The following is a 17,249-nucleotide window of genomic DNA, read 5'->3' on the forward strand; positions in this document are numbered from 1 at the left end:
GTACATAATGGCTTTTTGAAGAGATTGTCGGTTTGTAAAGACGTTTGATTGACAGCTCCTGATGCCTCAGTCCAATTAGAGAGAGAGTGAGAGAGAGAGAGAGAGACCTTTGTGTGTGTGTGAGACCGAGCTTTGAGATGAAATGTGAAAACAACTGATATAGTGTACCTATAGTCATGAGTGTGTCTCTATGAACTGCCTAATTCTCCCTCTCTCTGTGTGACACACACACACACACACACACTTCCATAATTAAATGTGGTATTTTTGTGTCTTCACAAACAGAATTTCTTTCTGTTTGTTTTTGTTGTCATGTCCCTTTAATTCAGTGATATGACATAATTATTGATTTGATATTTTATTGTACATATATATGTGTATACATGTATATACAATACATATATACATACATGTTCACATATATGTATATATGTATAACACATTACAAAAGCTGATGTGCTTTGTTTATTTTTACTTAATTCTCCGTTTTTGTTGAAATTGTGATGTAGTAAATTAGAAAAGTAGAAAATATAATGGATATTTAAATAAAAAAGAACAACATGAATGAATAAATTTATATAAAGTAAAACTGAGTAAAGCAATGAACACCTTTTTTAAAATATACATCATTTAAAATGTTATATTTTTATTTATTTGTATAGAGAATTAAATATACATGTGCAAATCCATATGTTTTAGGGGTTTCATGCTTACATGTGTCAAAGTTTACACACACAGAGTTAAAAATTGTGACTTCAATAACACAATATGTGACAAAATCTTTCAAATGTGTTGCACAAAGATAAACAGATATAGATAAAAAAAACACGACTGACGTCACAGAAAATTGTAATGTTTTTGAAAATGTAAAAATATTTCTCATGTTAGCAAAAATTTATTTCATAATTACACTAAAAACTAAAAAATTAATCAAAAAAATGAAATGTAGTAAATTGAACAAAAACTATTCTACAAAAATGTGAAAAAACAGCTTGTAAAAATCGTTAAATATGTGACAAAATGTTTCAAATGTGTTGCACAAATATAAAAAGATATCAATAAAAAAACACCAAATATTGTTTTAAAATGTTAAAAAACTATTAAAAATAGTTAAAATAAAAATTATTTCTGATGTTTGGCAAAATTGTTATTTCATAATTAGACTATGTATGAATGTATATGTAAAAATACTAAATATAAAATGTAGTAATGTAAGAAAAATATTAACTGTCATCAAAAAGCAAAAAAAAAAGTGAGAAACTTCCCAAACATGTTACTAAATGTTTACACTTTACAAAAAATCTTGTTAAAAATTGTGACTTCAATCAATCACAATATATGTGACAAAATGTTTGGAATTTAACAAAAGTAGGTTTTTTTTTGACCAAAAAATGTGATTTCATAATTAGACTAAAACACGACTAATAATGAAAAAATATTAAATATAAAACGTGAAAAACTACATGAACATTGTTGTGAATATTTTAATGTTAAAGAATGTGACAAAAACGACTCATGTAATGGAAAAAACTGCACAAATATAAAAAGATATAGATATAAAAATATAAATAAATCTTGAAAATGTGTGTGTGTGTGTTTTATTTGATTTGTTTTTATTTGATTTAGAATCAAATTCCCTCGGCGTGGGATAAAAAATTGGAATCTGAGAGAAAGCAGAAGAAGAATGTTTTCAGGTTTAGAACACGCACACACACACACACACACGCGCACACACACACACACACACACGCACACACACACAGAGTCTCAGGAACTTCTATTCAGTCTGAGTAACAAAGACCAGGGCCTCGACCCAGCATGTCTGAAATAACAGTCTGAGTGTGTTTTGTTTTCTAAGTGTGTGTGTCAGTGTGTGTCAGTGTGTGTGTGTGTGTGTGTGTTGCACTAACAAGGTCCAGGCCTCAGCATGATGACGATCTTAACGAGCTGTCTGTCACTCTTCAGCTCTCTGTGTCATTAATGGCTCTGTGTGTGTGTGTGTGTGTGTGTGTGTGTGTGTGTGTGTCAGTGGTATAAATGGAATAATGTCTCAGCGGGACAGAAAAAACATTTAGTCTCTTTTGGCGACACAATGTCAAGGTTTCAATGGCTGCTGTCTCCTTCTGTCAGTGTGTGTGTGTGTGTGTGACAGAGTGAGTGTGTGTGTGTGTGTGTGTGTGTGTCAGAGCGAGAGCAGCTGCCACGTCCTAACATTTCACCATGTTCTCAAATCCACAGTCAATTTTCAAAGAATTTATAAAAATAATAATAAAAGTGTAGGACTATGAAGGCACTTCACATCCCATGATGCATTGCACAGCACTATGTGTGTGTGTGTGTGTGTGTGTGACTGACACTGTCTAAAAACTCTGAAGAAGCAACAGCAGAGCTGCAGTGCAATTGCTATGGTGGCCTACAGGTGGAGCTGTGTGTGTGTGTGTGTTCTCCCACAGTGCTGTTGTTGTTGTTGTTGTTGACAGGCTGTTGGTCCAAACAGATACAGCTCAGTGAGGCAGACACACACGCACACACTACAACTAGTACTACTAATAACTACTACTGCAACTAGTACTACAACTACAAATACTATGACAACTACTACTACTTGTGTTGTACTTTAGTGTACAGTATCACAGTACTGTTTTTTACAGTGTACAGTGATTGCGTTGTTTTTACAGTAGAGTAGTGTGTTTTTTACAGTGTACATTGATTGTGTTTTTACAGTACTCAGTAGTGTGTTTTTTACAGTGTACAGTGATTGTGTTGTTTTTATAGTACACACTATCACAGTAGTGTTTTTTTTTTACAGTGTACAGTAATTGTGTTGTTTTTACAGTACACAGTAGTGTTTTTACAGTGTACAGTGATTGTGTTTTTTACAGTACACATTATCACAGTAGTGTCTTTATACAGTGATTGTGTTGTTTTTTTACAGTAGTGTGTTTTTTACAGTGTAGTGATTGTGTTGTTTTTTACAATACTCAGTAGTGTTTTTCACAGTGTACAGTGATTATGTTGTTTTTTACAGTAAACAGTATGACAGTAGTGTTTTTACAGTGATTGTGTTGTGTTTTTACAGTACACAGTATGACAGTAGTGTGTTTTTTACAGTGTACATTATGATATGATTTTATTCACAGTACTTTTACTCTGAAGGTGTGACTTTTCCACACTTGTTTCATCCATTCTTTTCTGTCCTTCTTTACCTCCTCACTCCCTACACCCGCACATCCTCCCTCCTCCCCCTCCTCCCCCCGGCTGTTGTTTTTTTTTTTCTTTCCTTCAGAGTTTGCGTGCCGTTTTAAAGTGTTTTCATCGATGTCGAGACCTTGTGATCAAACATGACTGCCTCTGCTCTAATTCACCCCAGGACACTACACACACACATGCACACATGCACACGCACACACACAGCTTCTCCCTCTCTCTCGCTTGAATGAACATCCATATCCACACACACACACACACACACACACAATCACATTCTTTCTATACACACAAACAAACTCTGGCTTCACACACACAGGCACACACATGATTTGAATTTAAAAACAAACATAATCCTGATCCTCTTTCTGTACTTGAGTGTACTTACACACACACACAGTCATATATGTATGACTGTGTGTGTATAAGTACACACACAGTCATATATGTACTTGTGTGTACTTATTCACACAGTCATATATGTACTTGTGTGTACTTATACACCCGCAGTCATATATGTACTTGTGTGTACTTATACACCCACAGTCATATATGTACTTGTGTGTGTATGTTGTTACACATCAGGATAAATACATGTTCTTACATGTTATATATGTACTTATACACTGCATGTATATATGTACTCTACCACTAAAACTACAACTATTAGTACTAGTAGTATTACTACAACCAATTCTCTACATGTACTACACATAGGTTATAAATATCATCATTATATACATGTATTGTGTGTGTGAAGGTGAGGGTGCGTTTGATTTGCTCACACGTCACAGTCATGTGACGTGTGCTTGTTTCCATGTTAGTGTTTGTTTGTTTACTCTCATGAAGTCATCAGAGAAACGTGTGAGCATGTTAGCCACTGGGCTAATGTTAGCCACAGGCGTTACCGTAGCAACTGGTGATGATTTATTTATTTATTTATAAACTTAAAATTTATCAATGAAGATACAGCTTTGGTCCTCAGAGGACTACAAACACAAACACACACACAGACAAATGACCCATGACCCAGACACACACACACACACACACACAACACAGTTTGTGTGTGTGTGTGAATTTAATATTGATTCCATAAAGTAGTTTGAGTGTAACATGTCACAGTGTGTTAACATCAGAGCAGTGAGCCGCACGAGAAGAGAGCAGCTAGCACGCAACACCGCGGGGGGGAGGAGGGAGGAGGGAGGAGGGGGGAGGGAGAGAGAGAATGAAAAGGGGGAGAAAGAGAAGAAAAGAAATAAGAGAGGAGATGGTAAAAGAGAAAGAAAACACAAGACTGGAGATAAGAAAGGAAGATGAGGAAGAATGGGGAGAGGGAAGGAGGCAAGGAGAGAAGTAGGTAAGGAGGGAAGGAAACAAAGGAGGAGAGAGTTTCCACTGATACACAAACACAGACTTGTTTACAGATTGAAGTGAAGTCTGAGGGGAAACACACACACACACACACACACTCACAAAAAAACATTTATTGCAGAAATGGGAAAAAAACCAATGATTATTTTACATGTGATTAACTTAAATATCAGATCATTTTTAATGTCAGTATCACACTCACACTCACACTCACACACACACACACAGTGATGGAGATGTTGTTTGACAGTCTCAGTGACAGAGAGAAAATCGAGAAACTCTCTCTCTTTCCCTCCAGCATCGACTCTGGCAGCTTGTTGTTAGACATGAAATGTTAGGGAGGTAAACATGTGTGTTTACAGCATGTACCACACACACACACACACACACACACACACACACACACACACACACGGGAGTTGTTGACCCACTGCTGCCTCCATCACTAAATTCAAATGTCATATTTTCTAAAATTCAGTTTTTGAAAATCGTGATTTGGATTAAAATCAGTGACACAAAGTGACCACACGAGGCAGCAGAGGACCAGCAGCTCTTGTGTCTCCGCGAGCTAAAATCACTGGTTTTCTCTCTGGGCTTTGGTGTGGGAGAGTGAGTGTTTTACAGACTTCAGTTTTTGTCTCAACATGTGACGTAGATGTCATAGATTTTATTGCAGTCTTTTATTTTGAAACTCAAATCTGTTTGACAACACTCTCCCACACCAAACCTCATAGAGAAAACCAGTGATTTTAGCTGCAGGGACACAGGAGCTGCTGGTCCTCTGCTGCCTCGTGTGGTCACTTTGTGTCACTGAAGTGAATCTGAATGAATTTAAAAGACAGAATTTTACAAAATAAGAACATTTGAACTTAGTGATGGAGGCAGCAGTGGATCAACAACTCCTGTGTGTGTGTGTGTGTGTGTGTGATGTTAAAATCCCTGGTTTTCTCTATGAGGTTTGGTGGGAGGACTCGTAGGTTCAGGGTCAAAGCCGGGAACATGAGTAATTAATAATTCATGCTGGTCTAAAAAAACCGGATCATTTTTCAGTCGTTAACGACTTTAAACAGTTGCATCATCAGTGTCTCTGTGTCGCGGCGTTTTAATCAGCCTCTTAATTAAAAACCCGCGCGTCACGCGATCCGCCACGTTCACCTGTGAAGCCACCGCGGCGTCGTTTCACACGGCCTCTGATTGTGTGTCAAACGTGTGTCATTAGGAGTCAGTCTGTCTTCATCATCCATACTTCACGCTGTTAAATGACTCACATCTCAAAGTAAAGGCTCCACAATGAAGACGGCGTTCGTCGTTAGCGTCGTCGCTGTCGTCGTTTCCTCGCTGATAATAATTAAGCGCCGCTCGCGTCGTACAGCTCAGCGCCGCTCGGGCTGCAGGTGCTAACAGCCGGAGCTAATTGGCCCGGCGGCGTTAAAGGTGATGAGGCTCATGAGCGCCGCAGTCCTGCAGAGAACGACCAGACACGCGAGGTGTCAGGTGTTCGCGTGGAGGCGGGGCTCCTTACTCGCCCTTTTCACGTGACCCCGGCCACGGGGGAACCACAGAGTTGAACCAGGTGTAAACACGGGTTTAAACCGGGTTTAAACCGGGTTTACACCCGTATAAATGTGCTGAATCAGCATGATATTTTTATCGCCTTCACAGGAACGAACTCTTTATTTTGTCGTGAAACTTTCATTTTTTTTTTTTTTTTTTTAATTTCATCATTCAGATCGTTTGAAAGAGACAAAGTTGTAACAATTGTGTAACGATTGTGTAACGATTGTGTAACGATTGTGTAGCGTCATCGCTGAGTTTTTCGTGAGGATAGATGTTTTCGTCGCATAATGGTTGCTAAATGGCTACGTCCACTTTCTTATTTACGCCATATTTGATAAGTCAGTTTAGTTCTGGATTACGACGTTTGCCTTTTGTGACTTTTCATCGCAGGTTTGTGGACGTTCCGACGTCCACCGCTCAGCTGTCACTCACACTCTGGCGAACATTTTGTTGAAAGGGGGTGTGTCTCTTTCTCGTCTTCCTCGCCTTTTGTCTTTTCGTGTGTCGTCCATGAGGACGTCGATGTCATGGACGCGAAACGTCCAATCTCACTCACTCACTCACTCACTCACCCTGGGCAGTTGCTAAGCGACGCAGCCGTTGTATAATTCATTTACCCGCTGCATGCAAATATGTGGACAATTAACCACTTCTGTTTGCATAATAGATTTAGGGGGGAGGAGGGGGAGGAGGGGGGAGGTATTTAACTCCCGGTTCATCTCATCCTGCCTGATGACACAAAGGTAGAGAGAGCTAAAGAGAGAGAGAGAGAGAGAGAGAGAGAGAGAGAGAGAGAGAGTAAATGGTTTCCACTCGCTCTCATCGCAATCATCACGGTCTCAATGTGTTCATTCTTTCTGTTTCATTCGTTCACTCGTCACAGAGAGAAGAGGTGGAGCACACACACACGCACACACACGCACACAGTGGTAATTAGTACCCTGCTCTGGTGCTCAGCCTCGCCTCAGCAGCCATTGATGTGCAGATTAAGATGGCCGCCGCCACCGTCTTCATCGTGGCGCGTTTTCTGCGCTGAAAGAAAACGGTGTTTTGGTTGAGTTCATGTCAACTGAACAGCTGGGTCACCATTTTAGACTCAATTAGATTTCAGCTGAAGCACCGACGCTGAGGGGAATTACAAGCACACAACAAGACGCACAACAAGACACACGACAAGACACACAGACACACAACAAGACGCACGAGAGACACACAACAAGACACACAAGAGACACACAACAAGACGCACAACAAGACGCACAAGAGACACACAACAAGAGACACACAACAAGACACACAAGAGACACACAACAGACACACAACAAGACACACGACAAGACACACAACAGACACACAACAGACACACAACAAGAGACACAAGAGACACACAACAAGACACACAACAAGACGCACAACAGACACACAACAAGACACACAGACACACAACAAGAGACACAAGAGACACACAACAAGACACACAACAAGAGACACAAGAGACACACAACAAGACGCACAACAAGAGACACAAGAGACACACAACAAGAGACACACAACAGACACACAACATGACGCACAAGAGACACACAACAAGACACACAAGACACAAGAGACACACAACAAGACGCACAACAGACACACAACAAGACACACAGACACACAAGAGACACAAAACAAGAGACACACAACAAGACACACAACAAGAGACACACAACAAGACGCACAAGAGACACACAAGAGACACAAGAGACACACAAGAGATACACAAGACAGACACACAACAAGACACACAACAAGATGCACAAGAGACACACAAGACACACAAGAGATACACAAGACAGACACACAAGAGACACACAACAAGATGCACAAGAGACACACAACAGACACACAACAAGACGCACAACAAGAGACACACAAGACAGACACAGAAGACAGACAGACAAGAGACACACAACAAGAGACACACAGCAGGAGGGGCTCTTCTGCCATGACATCCAACCGTCATCCATTCATAAGTGAAACTTCGTCACACTGCATCCAACCATCAAATGTGCAAATAATAACCTGTGAAACCGGTCCTGGCGCCACCTACAGGAAGTACAAACATTGTTTCATTTGTGTGTTTGTGTGTGTGTGTGTGTGCGAGAGTCTGCAGGTCATTTTGTCCAGAGTTATTAACGTTGTCGAGCTTCACTGCACAACTTATGTATATACGTGTGTGTGTGTGTGTGTGTGTGTGTGAGAGAGAGAGTGTCCCCTCTGGTGTTCACTGACCTGTCTCACACACACACACAGACACACACACACACACAGTAATCATAGGTATGACACGGTGACGACGCCTTTAATCAGAGCTGTAAAAGAAAACCAGATGAACTTTTTTTTTTATAATAAATGATAGATGGAAAGTTGGCCTCCGCCCCCTCACAGAGCCGGCAGTTCAATTCCCACCTGACACGACACCTGTGTGACCGCGCACACACAATCAGGCACGTAATCATATGGATGACAGGTGGCAAAGCACACACACACACACACACTCACACACACTCACACAGACACACACACTGTAATATTTTAGCAAATGGAGATGAAAATGAAATTGAAAAAGAGGGTGTGTGTGTGTGTGTGTGTGTGTAATAATGGAGGCTGACATTGTCAGGCTCCCGCGTTGATGGCGGAGGAAACGTGTCGTCTCCCTGGCGACACTTCACCCTGTCATATAGACATATGTATGTATGTACCCTTATATATCTGCACATGATGACAGGGTGAATGTGTCACGTCTTGAATCTTCCCCTGCTGTGTGCAGGTAAAAGAAGACTCTGCACACGAGAGGAGAACGACACAGTGAAAATGGCCCCGGTCAGTGGTTTGTATTAGACACGCGACAGTGCTGTGAGCGCCCCCTGCTGCCGAGAGCCATACTGAGACACAGAGGCGCACTCTCTGTTTAAATCTACGATGCTTTAAAGGACGTGATCACATCTTTATCTCACTGAAGTCTGTAAACCACTCACTCTCCAGTGATTTTAACATCACACACACACACTGCTGCCTCCATCACTAAGTTCTAATGTCTGATTTTGTCAATTCGGCATTTTAAACCCTTTGTTCAGCAGCTCCTGTGTCCCCGCAGCTAAAATCACTGATGTCCTCTATGGGCTTTGGTGTGAGAGAGTGAGCGGTTTACAAACTTCAGTTTCCTGTTGGAAATGTCTGTCTCACAGTGACATAAAGACGTGATCATGTGACGTAGATGCCGTAGACTTCAACGGACGAAGATTTTATTGCACAAGTATTTTTGGATACTTGGAACTTAGTGATGTTAAAATGACTGATTTCCTCCATGAGGTTTGGTGTGGGAGAGTTCAGGTGTTTGTTCAGCAGCGAGCGAGCGAGTGTGTGTGTTTCCTGAGCGCGAGCCTCAGGTGACGTTGTTGGATTTTTATAAACATATTCTTCTACAAAAAGAAGCTTTGGTGGAAATGTAACGTCTCGTTCGGTGAAAGCTTTTGTGTGTTTGTGTTTTTCCTGCTGTGTGTGAGTCTCTCTTCTCTGCCTGTGTTGCGTGCAGGCCCTGCAGCAGCCTGCAGATGGCAGCAGAGAACAGCAAATGAGCTTCACACTGAGCTGAGTTGAATCCACTGTAAATACAATGATCCACTTTATTCATTTCTATCTAAAGGGCATTTTCCTGTGAAATAAAGTGTTCACAGTTGATGTGTTTTTATGGAATAAACTGGGATTTATTTGATGTTTTTCTTTATATAAACAAAATCGACACATATATAAAACACTGTATATGTCAGGTAACAATCCTGTTTATATGGAAGATAATTCAAATGAACTAGTCACAAATTATATTTTTATAAATCTCAACAGTGTTGACACTTAATTTGATGATGTTGAAATAACAACCATTATGTTCAAAATCATAGGTTTAAATAATCAAAGCTAATTCCCTTTAATATTTGTTAAAAATCTCTGAATCAGTTTAAACATGTGTGAAATAAGGATGATTATTCTTCACCTGCAGAATCAAGTGACATCACAGTGTTTGTGAAGTTCTTCATAATATTTTTTACAGTCTGTTGTTGTTTTGCTTTTATTTTGCTTCTGGAGTTAATGAGGTGTTTTATTGTGGCGGGGGAGGAAGGGAAGCAGAGTGTTGCATCACTGCCCTCGATGTTTCCTCCTCCTCTGTTTGTTTATATTTCACTCACCGCTCTTTGTTTGTTTGTTTGTTTGTTTGTTTGTTTCCTGAACTTTTACAACAAACAACAAAACACAGAGACTTTTACTGTTAATATAACTGTTAATGTACAAATACATGTATATACCTGTATATACATATAGGTATATACATGTATACATATATACATATGTGTATGTATATACATATATATACTTTATATATAATTGTCGGGTTGGCGTAAGCTCGTGAAAAAAGTTCTGAAAGTTACAAATGGATGTGCTGAACAAAGCGAGTCAGCTGATCACACAGACAGGTAAATAGATAGATCATCTCCTCCTCCTCCTCCTCCTCCCTCAGGTGAGAACCATCTGTCTTTTCTCCACAGAGAGATCGGGGGAGGAGAGGGAGGAGGTAAATTAACAAGTTGCCACATGTTTCCAGGTTGTGAGGTGAAAGTGGTGCTGCTGCTTTTAATTACACCTGGACGCCGCTCATTAACTATCACTGTAACCAGTGAGAGAGAGAGGGAGAGAGAGGGGGAGAGAGCGAGGGAGAGAGAGAGGGAGAGACTTGTTACGCATGAATAATTACAACATTCATGTTTCAGGGCTGGTTTCTGTTGGGCGCGCTCAGAATTTAGAGCCAGAAAAAACAACTGAGAAATGTGAAAGTCAGAGATAGTTCAGTGTTTTTGACGTGTAGCTGTATGATACCGTGTGTGTGTGTGTGTGTGTGTGTGTGTGTGTGTGTGTGTGTGTGTGTGTGTGTGTGTGTGTGTGTGTGCTGCCAAAATGGCTGAAAACACATTTCAGATTTTAACATCACACACACACACACACACACACACACACACACACACACACACACACAGGAGAGCCACTGCTGCCTCCATCACTATTCAAATGTCTTATTTTGGATTATTCAGCATTAAAAATGTTGCTTTGTTCAGATTGACGTCAGTGACACAAAGTGACCACACGAGGCAGCAGAGGACCAGCAGCTCCTGTGTCCCCGCCAGCTAAAATCACTGATTTTCTCTCTGGGCTTTGGTGTGGGAGAGTGAGTGGTTTACAAACTTCAGTTTTCTGTCTCACAGTGAGATAAAGACGTGATCATGTGACGTAGACATCATAGACTTAAACTGATGTCATAAACACAGTGTCGGTGAGTTTGCGGTTTAGAAATTGCCGAAATAATAATACTAATGAATAAATGAAGCTCACGGGGAGGAGAATAACGAGTGCTCTTCTTCTGCATTGGCATCGCAGCATCTGATGGGGAAGGCAGCGCCACCTGCTGGTTGCTTGTACCAGTGCCGTCATTAGAGAAAAATATGGTGGAAAATTTTATGCCACATGTGTTGAAAACGTCAAGGAAGAGAAATCATAATTTAGATCAATATATAACTGCACTTACTTTACTTCAGCTCTGTGTTTTTATTGATTATTATCAAGAGCGCTCTCTCTCTCTCTCTCTCTCTCTCTGATATAATTGGTCTTGGTGTGTTTTTTCTTCTCATATGCTACATTAATTATCAAAGCAATCAGACCAGGGACAATATGGCTTTATTTGCTCCTGTGGGAGTGTGTGTGTGTGTGTGTGTGTGCGTGCGTGTGTGGACAGGTGATATTCTTGTGCATGCTACACACAGCTGAGCACTTTTATGGCTCATTAAAAGCTCTGACAAGGCTTCAGTAGCTGTGGAGTCTGCTGGGAGCCAAGGACAGACACACACACACACACACACACACAGGTTTGTTAGGACGCTGCATTGACTACCTGTCAAATCCCTTTTAATTTTTTTTCTAAATTCCAAATTTCATTTTGTCTCGAATTCAGTTTTTTTCCTAATAAATAAAATGCTAACACAAACAGTGACAGTGACGCCTGCCCATGAAGCTGTCGCACCAAATTATCGCAAAGCATCAAGATTACCAAGTATAAACATGGGAAACATAATCACCAGCAGACAATACGTTTGCTTATTGTCCATATCACCGAGCATCTAGTGTGGCCAGTAGGGGTCAGTCAAGTGAAACTGTTCAGTCGGGTCAGTTGTTAATATGAGCTGGAATAAAATATCTGAATAAAAATATTAGACATTTCACAGAATTTCAAAATAAGTGTTTGCTGCCGGTCGGGGGTGTGGTCGGGTTTCCCCTTGAAATTGGAACACACAGTTCCGATTTCATGCCCACTCGATGTCACTGTTTCCCCCGAGTTTTTATTTTCAAGTGTCACTATAGCAACGTAATATGTCTAAGAAAAAGTAAAAAACGTAAATTGCGATTGTTTAAAAACCATATGTATCAAAACTTTGAAAAAGAAAAGTCCCGTTTTGTGACCCGCTTAAAGTTCCAACCCCGTCTCTACATTAAAGTATGTGACGCTCCAAAGTGGGCGGGTTCTGATCTTTTTTTCCAGCGTTTCCCAATTATTTGAATGTGGACATTTTTTTCGCAACTTTTTGCAATTTTTGCTCCCTACTTTCCCGAAACTCAAATATTGTTTGACGCAAATTCAAGGTAAGCCTCGTGTCGTAGAGTCTCACACATCATGGATACTCTTCTCGCACAACCTCTACGGTTTTTGTCAACTTCAGTGTCATCTTCTTCAACCAAGACCAGAGTGCGCCACCTACTGGGCAAGAAAATGCTGTGGCATGTACAGGCCTCACGGAGGTGCTAGCATACTGTCCTCAACGTGGCGGAAGATGATTAAAGATCTTTGAACTGTGATTCCAGACTTCTAAAGGTGACTGGGTGACTTTTTGATATTTTGCGAGGGAACTTCAAGAAGTTCTCGGCCTCATCTGGGGAAAAAGGGCTTGGCTCACACCGCTTTATCCTCCACCGGAGGGTCGTGGGGGGTGCTGTGCCAATCTATCGAGAAAAATCTTTGTCCAGGGATTGAGGGAAACCATGGAGTGGAGAAGAAGGTGGAAGAAGCAACCATTTTTAGGAAAATTGATTTAAGACTTTTTAAGGACCCGCGGCCACCCTGTGAAACTGCTAATGAGAAGAAGCTGGAGAATCCTTGTCTGCAAAGGGATAGAGAAAGTTTGACCGTTGTTCGACCGAGTGCTGTGACGTAAAAAGGAGATTATCTTGAGAATTTATCCTGAGGAACCCTTTGTTGTCCTTCAGATTATCGTTATTATTCCGTGACTTTGTGGTCATTTTTGAGGGGGTTAACGTGCATAAAAACTCTGGAAACTTGGCATGGAATTCATGTCTGGCAAAAATATGATATTGTCATAGTGCTGCACCAGGGCTCTGTAGAAACCCCTAAATCGAAACATGGATGGAGCAAACCAAAATTAAGTTGGATCGGAACTTGTTATAGACCAAGACAAACAAAAAAGTCCATTGGGACCATTGCCTCAACTCAACAGGGAGTCGGCCATTTTGAATTTGGTGTCCATTGTGGCGATTTGCACACTTCGTAAATGTCTAGACTTAGATATCGTAGACTTAGTATCAGTGACTTTGCATTTAAAAAATCCAGCAAAAACTGTGTCAAAATGTGAATAAATAAAACACTCACACAAATGCTGAGTAATACAGTGTGTGTTTGTTTGTGTATTTTTAACCATCACAACTAAACGCCTAACCCTTAACCTGACAAGAAAACTGTTAAAATTGTATTGTATTTCGTATTTGTATGTAAGGTGACCTTGATTGCCACAAAGGCGCAATGTCAACAAAGTTTAATTTATTCTAATACAAAAACTTTGGAATGAAACCTAACCTGTGTTCCAGGCTCCGCCCCTTCACCTGACTCACCCAAGAAAAATTAAGAAACAGTCAGTCGCCGTTGGTGAATGAAGAGAGCGACAATCAGACTCTGTCCTCTGACTGAGTCCAGCTGCAGGACAGAGGAAGCTGCTTCGTCCACTTGTCCACACACTGAAGGTGAGTTTGACAAAAACCACCCACCTAGAAACCCTGCCTTCCTCCCACCAGGGAGACGCTACAGGTCTCTCTGTGTCCCAGACCAGCCAGCTCAGGTGTGGCTGTCACCAAACTGAACTCTGCACCTCGTTGACCGCCAGCACATCCACCCAGCCCAGAACCCAGGGGCCAAAACGGCTCCTGGCACGAATTTGTGTTATTTAGCTTCACTGAGTCAAATTGCTCAATTGAGTTTATGTATTTGATGAATCCTCTCTGTGTCATCTGTACATGAACACTGTAACGGTCAGTGCACGCATTCAAACCTTCAGTAATGTTTAATTGGGATATCTTTTGATATTGTAGTCAATTACAGTGATTGTTTAGACTGCATTTAAAGCCATAGATTGATTGCCTTGTCCCTGTTTTCAGGGTGTTGCCCCGATCTGATAAAATTAATATTTAATTCATTTTTCAAAAATATCTTATAAATAAGTAATTGTTTAATTATTTTATCAATCAAATTATTGCCACTAACTGTTGATCCCCAATATTTATGGTGCCCCGTGTGAGGCTCTCAAGTATACCAACTTTGGAATGAAACCTAACCTGCGTTCCAGGCTCCGCCCCTTCACCTGATTCACCAAAGAAAAAACAGTCGCCATCGGTGACTGAAGGTCAGACTCTGTCCTCTGACTGAGTCCAGCTGCAGAAGACAAGACGCTGCTTCGTCCACACACTGAAGGTGAGTTTGCCACAAACCTGTACTCAAAGTGAACTTCAGTAAAGTCAGAGGAGGAGGGAGACCTGACCACTCTGGGTCTGCTCTGCTTTCACAGACAAAATGGCCTCCAGATCAGAGGAGGATCTCTGCTGTCCCATCTGTCATGAGGTCTTCAGAGATCCTGTGGTTCTGTCCTGTAGCCACAGCTTCTGTAAAGACTGTGTGAAGACATGGTGGAGAGACAGACCAACACCAGACTGTGCTTTTTGTAAGAGAAGGTCTTCAAAGACTGAACCACCGTGTAACCTGGCTTTAAAGAACTTGTGTGAGACCTTCTTACAGGAGCAAGGTCAGAGGTCTTCAGAGGTTCTCTGCAGTCAGCACTCTAAGAAACTCAGACTCTTCTGTCTGGACCATCAGCAGCCAGTGTGTCTCGTCTGCAGAGACTCAGAAAAACACATCGGCCACAAGTTCAGACCCATCGATGAAGCTGCACAAGAACACAAGGAGCAACTTCAGGAAACTCTGGAGACCTTCAAGAAGAACTTACAGAGTCTGGAAGAAGTTCAGGTGGAGTTTGATCAAACAGCAGAACACATTAAAGTCCAGGCCCGACTCACAGAGACACGGATGAAGGAGCAGTTTAAGAAGCTTCATCAGTTTCTACAAGAGGAAGAGGAGACCAGGATGGCTGCACTGAGGGAGGAAGAGCAGCAGAAGAGTCACATGATGAAGGAGAAGATGGAGGCTCTGAGCAGAGAGATAGAAGCTCTATCAGATACAGTCCGAGCCACAGAGGATGAGCTGAGAGCTGAAGACATCTCCTTCCTGCTCAACTACAGAGAGCAACAGCGCCCCCTGCTGGAGCCTCCACAGCTTCACTCAGGAGCTCTGATAGACGAGGCCAAACACCTGGGCAACCTGGCCTTCAACATCTGGAACAAGATGAAGGACGTGGTCTCCTACAGTCCTGTGGTTCTGGACCCAAACACTGCTCATCCATTCCTCATCCTGTCTGAAGATCTGACCAGTGTGAGACTAGGAGACAGACAGAAGGTTCCTGATAATCCAGAGAGGTTTGATTATGTCATCAGTGTCCTGAGCTCTGGGGGTTTGAACTCAGGAACTCACAGCTGGGACGTCCAGGTTGGAGACAATGACATCTGGACAGTGGGAGTTTTAGAGTCTGTCCAGAGGAAAGGAGACATAAAGTCTGGATTATGGGGGATAGTGTTCTATAGAGATAAATACTACAAACTGTCATCAGGTCAAGAGTCTGTTCTCCAGCTGAAAAAGAAGATCCAGAAGATCAGAGTGAGTCTGGACTGGAACAGAAGAAAACTGTCCTTCTCTGATCTCGATAATAACAAATTCATACACACCTTCACACACACTTTCACACACACCATGTTTCCATACATTTTCAATGGTGATGGTGCTGATGATCACCCAGTGAAGATGTTACCAGAGGAAAACAACAGTTAGAGGCAAACAGAAGCTTTTTATTTCCTGCTGTTTGTGTCCCCGCGAGCTAAAATCACTGATTTTTGGTGTGGGAGAGTGAGTGGTTTACAAAATTCAGTTTCCTGTAGGAACAGTTTGTCTAACAGTGAGATAAAAATGTGACATAGATTTAGGTTTGCTTTTAAGAAATTGTTGTAAATAATGACATCTTCTCCATACATTGACCGATCGCCACAAAACTTCATGTGTGACACAAGAGACCGACCCTGAACACGTTTACACACACAAACTTGATCCAACAGGAACTCCAAACACCGAGCGACCTCTTACTTGGCCAAGGTCAGATTTGCCACGACCTGTCCTAGTTCTACTTGATTTTGTTACTGAACCCCTTCTGATTTCCTTTGTCTCCGTACCTGTACTCTATGACAACAAAGTTGAAGCTGATCTAATCTCAACACTTTGGAATGAAACCTAACCTGTGTTTCAGACTCCGCCCCTTCACCTGACAGGTGAAAAAACAGGAAACGGTGGAAAGGTTTTGCAGATTCAAGAGTGGTCAGGGAACTGCTGCACTGCAATGCAAAAAAAGCTAAAACACAGCTAAAACGCTAACATTAACACTGTCATATTTGAATAGTGATTATTATTTAAGTCTATTTTTTGATTAAACCCTTGCTGCTGATCATAAACTAAAAGAGAGAGACAGAGGAAGAGTGAGAGGGAGGGAGGGAGGAAGGGAGCGAGAGAGAGAGAGAGAGCAGTAATTGGTGTGATGCTGTTTGTGAAGCAGATGAGAGCAGAGTTAACGAGCTGAGCCTCCAGCACCAAT

At 41.5% G+C, this 17,249-nt stretch overlaps 1 protein-coding gene across 1 annotated transcript; it reads left to right on the top strand.

Moving 5' to 3' along the window:
• Positions 1-14,168: 14,168 nt before the first annotated feature.
• LOC131444917 (nuclear factor 7, ovary-like) lies at positions 14,169-16,438 on the top strand. The gene is made up of 3 exons (XM_058615621.1): positions 14,169-14,250; positions 14,850-14,974; positions 15,069-16,438. Exon 3 carries the CDS (start codon positions 15,074-15,076, stop codon positions 16,436-16,438), a length of 1,365 nt encoding a protein of 454 aa, XP_058471604.1. The 5' UTR covers positions 14,169-14,250; positions 14,850-14,974; positions 15,069-15,073.
• Positions 16,439-17,249: the final 811 nt, after the last annotated feature.

Source organism: Solea solea, chromosome 18 (assembly GCF_958295425.1).
Source record: "Solea solea chromosome 18, fSolSol10.1, whole genome shotgun sequence".
Classification (NCBI taxonomy): Eukaryota; Metazoa; Chordata; class Actinopteri; order Pleuronectiformes; family Soleidae; genus Solea; species Solea solea.

Excerpts from the sequence above, each read along its gene's own strand:
- LOC131444917 (XM_058615621.1), top strand. The coding sequence starts at position 15,074 with ATGGCCTCCAGATCAGAGGAGGATCTCTGCTGTCCCATCTGTCATGAG.